The following is a 5,831-nucleotide window of genomic DNA, read 5'->3' as shown; positions in this document are numbered from 1 at the left end:
AGCGCTTCGGCACCCCACCACTTCCGCTCCCCCACGGGCGGCTATCACATTGCCTGACCGGCGGTAGGACCCCTCACCCCGCCCCCCGAAGTAAGACCAGGCTGGGTTCCGTTTTGGTTTGGATTTTGTTAGTTCCCTGTAAAGTTGGTTGGGAAACGTTTCTTTAAAAAAAAACTGTGTAAGAAATAAGAAATAAAACAGGCGACCAGTTAGTTACCTATATGAGTGGAAACGTGGGAGCCATGTGTATTTTGGTAGAAGGACTCTACAGCGTCCATGTTTGCTCTGGGAAAAGAACAATTGGTTCCTACATACCCATATAAAAGATTTCACTTATTCTCGGATCCTCCCTTGTACTTTACATGTTGCCAGTGTGGCAGAGCGGATTTGGTTTTGGTTAAATGGCAAAGAGGAGACCGCCTCTGCCCTTGCTTAAGATGGTGGCGGCAGCCTCAATCACCCCGTCGAAAGATGGTGACGCAAACCCGCTGTGGAGCAGACTGAATCAGTACCCGGATCTAAGATGGAGACTAACCACGGCCTCAGTTTGCCCTCACGCGAGATGGCGTTTGGAACGCCCGATGCAAAAGAATGCCCTGGCTTAAGATGGCGGCCACTGTGGCTTCAATCGCGTGCGTGAACGAGGGCAAATGTAAAGCCCTTGCGGTTTTTCGATGGACGGGAAACGCCCTCAAAGATGGCACCAGATTTCGGCTTCCTATGCCCTACCACATCATGGCAGCCGGTGAAGGGGGAGGAGAGAACAGTCACATGACGCCGGCTCCTCCTTCACCCCCCCCCTCTATTCATTCGCATTTCTTTTCTTTTCCTTCGCCTCAGAAGGGTGGGCGGAGACGACGGAACTGCGGGAGGACCTGCGCCAGGACGCCATCCCCTTTCTTTTCGCCATACAGATTCCGTATTGGGGTGCCGGAGAAGGTGCGCGCCTGAGGGGAAACCCGTCCGGCCACAATGGAACCCCCGCTGAGGGAAGACCCGGCGGCGCCTCCGAACGCGGGCTGAGGGAGAAGAGGTGTGTCCCAACCCGCCACCCGTAGCCCTCTGAGCTCGCCCGGGCGGCTTCCCGCCAAAACTCGAGGCGGCGGTCGCAGGGGGAGGGGTGGAGCCCTGGCCTCGCGCCTCAGAAGGGGCGGGGCGAAAAACTGAGGCAGCCTCAGGGGGGGGTGGAAAGGAGAGGGGCGAGATTTGGCTGCCGGCCCCTTGTGGAGAGGGGAGGAGTCAGGCATTAACGGCTGGTCAGATTTGCCGTCCTTCAGAAGGGGGCGGAGCCACTCTGAGGGAAGAGATAAAGCTCCACCCCCCATTAAGGAAGGGGAGCCTATAAAAGGCCACCCTGAGGAAACTCGCTTTGGTCTTTGAAGTAGAGACCCTAAGAGAAGCCTTCTATTATAGGGGATGAACCAGACTGAGGGAAGAATGAAAGAGAAGGAGCCAACCGCCTTCTAAGAGAGTGGAGCCTATGAGAGGCCATCCTGGAAAACCTCCCTCAGTGGTTTTTGAGGAGAAGAAGCTAGGATAAAGCCCTCACCCATTGAAAGGAAGGAGCGAGGCAATCCAACTGCTGCCTAAGAGGGAGGTGCCTGCAAAAGACCAACCCTGAGGAAATTTCCCTCAGTGGTTTGGTTACCTCCTTAGACATGAAGCTTCTCCGCCTCCTTTGCCGCCACAAGACGGCGCTGGGCCTGGGTGGCCTGTCGCTCTTTGGTGTGGTGCTGCTTTACTTGGCCAAGTGCACCTCAGAAGGCCTCAAGCCCTCCCAAGGATGGGGGATGCCACACCAGCAACCTCCAGCCCGTGTTGGTGGCATAGGTGGTTTGCATCCCCCTGCTGTAGCTCTGCCTCCTCCTCCTGAGGAGACCACTTTCTTGGCTGTGCTGGTGGCCAGTGGCCCCAAATATACAGAACGGCGTAGTATCATCCGCAGCACTTGGCTCTCAGCGGCTGGCCGAGCCCCTCATGGTGATGTTTGGTGCCGCTTTGTGGTGGGCACTGGTAGCTTGAGTGGGGAGGAGCTTCATACTTTGGAACTGGAGCAGAGCCACCATCGGGACCTGTTGCTCCTTCCTGACCTCCGTGACTCCTACGAGAATCTGACTGCCAAGGTCTTGGCTATGTATGTCTGGCTTGACCAGCACCTGGATTTTCGCTTTGTCCTCAAGGCAGATGATGATACATTTGTACGTCTAGATGTCCTCGTAGAGGAACTCAGAACCAAGGAGCCACGCCGTCTGTATTGGGGCTTCTTCTCTGGGCGGGGGCGTGTGAAATCGGGTGGCAAATGGAAAGAAAATGCATGGCTCCTTTGTGATTACTACTTGCCTTATGCCCTTGGTGGCGGCTACGTGATCTCGGCGGACCTGGTGCACTATTTGCGCCTCAGCCAAGACTATCTCAATGTCTGGCAGAGTGAAGATGTCTCCTTGGGTGCCTGGCTAGCACCTGTGGATGTGAAAAGGGTCCATGACCCTCGGTTTGACACAGAGTATAAATCACGAGGCTGCAACAACAAGTACATCATTACTCATAAACAGGGCATTGAGGACATGTTGGAGAAACATCAGACTCTGGCTAAAGAAGGGAAGCTCTGTAAAGAGGAGGTTAAACTCCGACTGTCTTATATATATGACTGGAGTGTGCCTCCTTCACAATGCTGTCAAAGGAAAGATGGCATCCCTTGAAGACTGTGCAAAAGAGAAAAAGGGACAACATGATGGGTGTGAGGAACTCATGGAGATAGATATGTGGCACATGGAAATGCTTCCCCTTTCAGTCACAACTTTTAAATTATCCAGCAGTTTTGTACAGTCTGTCGGGGACCATTTTGCACATGGTCCTGCCTTGCTCTGTGAAAGTTATACAAGAAGAGCATAGAGAAAGTTTTGTATGTGAAGATGATGGTAGCTGAAATGAGACCAAGAACAACCGTCTCTCATCATGGGAAAATAAAACTTCTGAGTGAAGTGACTGAGCTACAATAGTAGCTCAGAACTGCACATGGGGTGGGAAGATGATGTGGCAGCTGTTTTTGTTTTTATTTTCTTCATAATGATAAGCCTGGTTTAGCCAAGCACACTGGCAAATTTAGAATTATAACTGTAATGGAAAAGTAAATTCATTTGTGGCACCAGTGGAAATGATGACAAATGTGGTCTGAAATGCTGTTTCTAAATACAGGAGCTACTGCTGTTATTGGTCAATGTATGCCTTTGTTATGGTGTATTAGAGGTGGAAAATGTTTGTTCTCTTAAGGGCATGTTCTGATCATTTTCATCACATACTGTTAGATGACTTTGATAAGTTGTGTCACTGGAAAGAACATTTTTTACCCAGTTTATTTTATACCTGAATTAAGTACCAGTTACTCAGAGGAGGAGAAACTCTCATTCTGTAAAAAACAATGCCGGATCTTTCAGTGTTTGATCTTGAGAGAATAGTGCAGCAATATCAAGTTGCCCAGCAAGCTTGTTCTTGGAAGTATTGATTATTATTTACTATAGAAGGTTGTTTTCTATCAAGATTTTTAGTGACGGAAAATTTCAGTAAATTTTGAAGGTAAAGGGGGGAATGACTTTTTTCACATACAAAAAAGGAAACTTTGAGTGAAATTGAATATATGCTGTACTTCCCTCTCAAATCCAAAATTATGCTATTGCTTTAACATAAAAGGCATGATTTGTAACTTTGTTAGTATACATGTTTTTACTGTTTCACATCTTTATGAAATTTCAAAGTATAAAATGCTTTATTGTTTTTCTACAAGCTAGTTTGCAAACATCCCCGATACTTGAGAGGGAGCCACAAACTGCTGCACCCTGTGCCATGTTAGCATATGTATCTTAATTTTTGCCCTCTTAAGAGTCAGAGGGCCCTGACCTGGATAGCCCAGGTGAGCCTGATCTTGTTAGATCTCAGAAGCTAAGCTGGGTGTGCCTTGGTTAGTAATTGGATGGGAGACCTCCAACGAAGACCAGGGTTGCTGAGGCAGGCAATGGCAAACCACCTCTGTTAATCTCTTGCCATGAAAACCTCACCAGGGGTCGCCATAAATCACCTGTGAGTTGACGGCACTCTCCACCACCAAGAGTCAAGAGAGGTAGAGTTGAAATTAAAAAACACATTTCATAATAAAGAGGAAAGACAGAAATAGTCTCATATAGGCACAATATGACTACCTTCATATTTGGATGTCAAGCTAACATTGAAAACAATTAACTCTTTAATAATGTTTTACTATAGCATATTCATTATTGCCCATGTAGACAGTAAACATCCTTGAAAGTATGGTATGGTGGATATGCATAGGGATTATCATTCTCTTATGCTGCAGATTGACATGCATAAAAGTGTTCATGCTGTAGTTGGAGTAAAGCTCTATCTTAAGAAGAATTTCATTCTTTCCAATAGGGATTTTTCCAGTTCTCCTTCAAAGTTTGCAATTTTTCCCTTTAATTTTTAAAAATCTTTTAGGGAAAACCCCCCAATTTCCCCCTCTAGGCCTTCACATCTCTAGTCATAGCTGTTAGTGGAGTGTTACTAGTTTTGGGGCTTAGATGCTTTTAATATTATAACATCATTCTGGTGCAAGTACATCATTTGTCAGAAAACAAATAATGTCCTTTTTTGTCTTAAGAAAGGATCCAAAGTCATGTAGATCCATAGGGGTGTTTTCCTTAAACTGCATCCACTTTAAATAGGCAATTGGCTAATTCAGTATAAATGAGTGGAGAACAGCAAGGAAAACTGCCACTTTTGGAGGCCTTGCCTCTCAAGCAAACCCTCTCAAGGCCTTAAGGAGTGGGGCAACTTTCTTGTTGCGCTGGAAATGACATAATTCCCAGTGCAATAGGAAAGTCCAGAGCTCCTGGGCCTGTTCCCCACATCTTTCTCCTCTCACCAGCCAAGTAAGTGGTGGCAGGAGGTAAGAGTCTGGGAGCGGGGGATCTCCCACCCCCCACCGGTTTTTGACCACCAAGCCAAATGTAACTCACTAGCCTTGGATTGTGGCCTTCCAAGTTCTTGACAACTCCCAAGTTTGTGTAGTTCCTGGCAAGCGGCAAAAACAGCTTTTATCAAGCTCCTAACAGATTGCCATACATGACTGATAATGGGCTGTAGTCACAGCAGGCCATCAGTTTTTCAAAGCATTGCCCTAAGAAATTGTCCTTAAGAAAGGTTTTTTTAAAAAAAGTCAGCCTCCTTATTTTGAGGGAATTGCTATTGTATGTAAAATTTTGTGTTTACAGTGGTGATTATTTATTTATAAATATTGTAAATGTTCTGTGTATAGTTGCAAGCTTGAAAACAGCCAAGTGTCACGGTAATTTTAAATTATTTAAAAGGAGTTTGTCAAAGCTCATCATAAGTATTACTTATCAAATGCCTTTCCTGCTGTACAGTTTATTATTTAAATTCTCTGGGGATGGGTTTTAATCTCAAACACTCTGCATGTACTGGAGCTTTTAAAAAAGATGTAAAAACCCTCCTTTTGCTGAAATATTAATAATTCTGAAAGTTATGTGTGTTGTAACTTCTGGTGGTGTTGTTTTTTTTTAAAAAGTCCTCCTCCCAATCTCAGAACTCCTCTGTAGTGATTGTATTTTAAGCTTCAGAAGAAATGGAAAATCGCCAAATGAAATGTGACGCAGAAAACTTGTAGAAGAATAGAACCTTCTGGATTTGTGCAAACACACAAACTCCAGCCAGTAGGTCTAAACCAGAAAGGGATATTTGCCTTCTCAAAAACCAACCAGTCAGATATTTGAACCTGTCCGATGTTTGAATGTGTTAACTTATTGCAGCGCTGCGGAGAC

General features: G+C 46.0%; 1 protein-coding gene across 1 annotated transcript; it reads left to right on the top strand.

The window, feature by feature from the left end:
* Nucleotides 1–862: 862 nt before the first annotated feature.
* On the top strand, nucleotides 863–5,536 carry B3GALT6 (beta-1,3-galactosyltransferase 6). Its single transcript, XM_055001027.1, has 2 exons — nucleotides 863–1,033; nucleotides 1,414–5,536. Exon 2 carries the CDS (start codon nucleotides 1,659–1,661, stop codon nucleotides 2,697–2,699), a length of 1,041 nt encoding a protein of 346 aa, XP_054857002.1. The 5' UTR covers nucleotides 863–1,033; nucleotides 1,414–1,658; the 3' UTR covers nucleotides 2,700–5,536.
* Nucleotides 5,537–5,831: the final 295 nt, after the last annotated feature.

Source organism: Eublepharis macularius, chromosome 17, assembly GCF_028583425.1.
Source record: "Eublepharis macularius isolate TG4126 chromosome 17, MPM_Emac_v1.0, whole genome shotgun sequence".
In the NCBI taxonomy this organism is placed as follows: Eukaryota; Metazoa; Chordata; class Lepidosauria; order Squamata; family Eublepharidae; genus Eublepharis; species Eublepharis macularius.
Note: the sequence above shows the minus strand (reverse complement) of the source record. Positions and strands in the feature narration are given on the sequence as shown.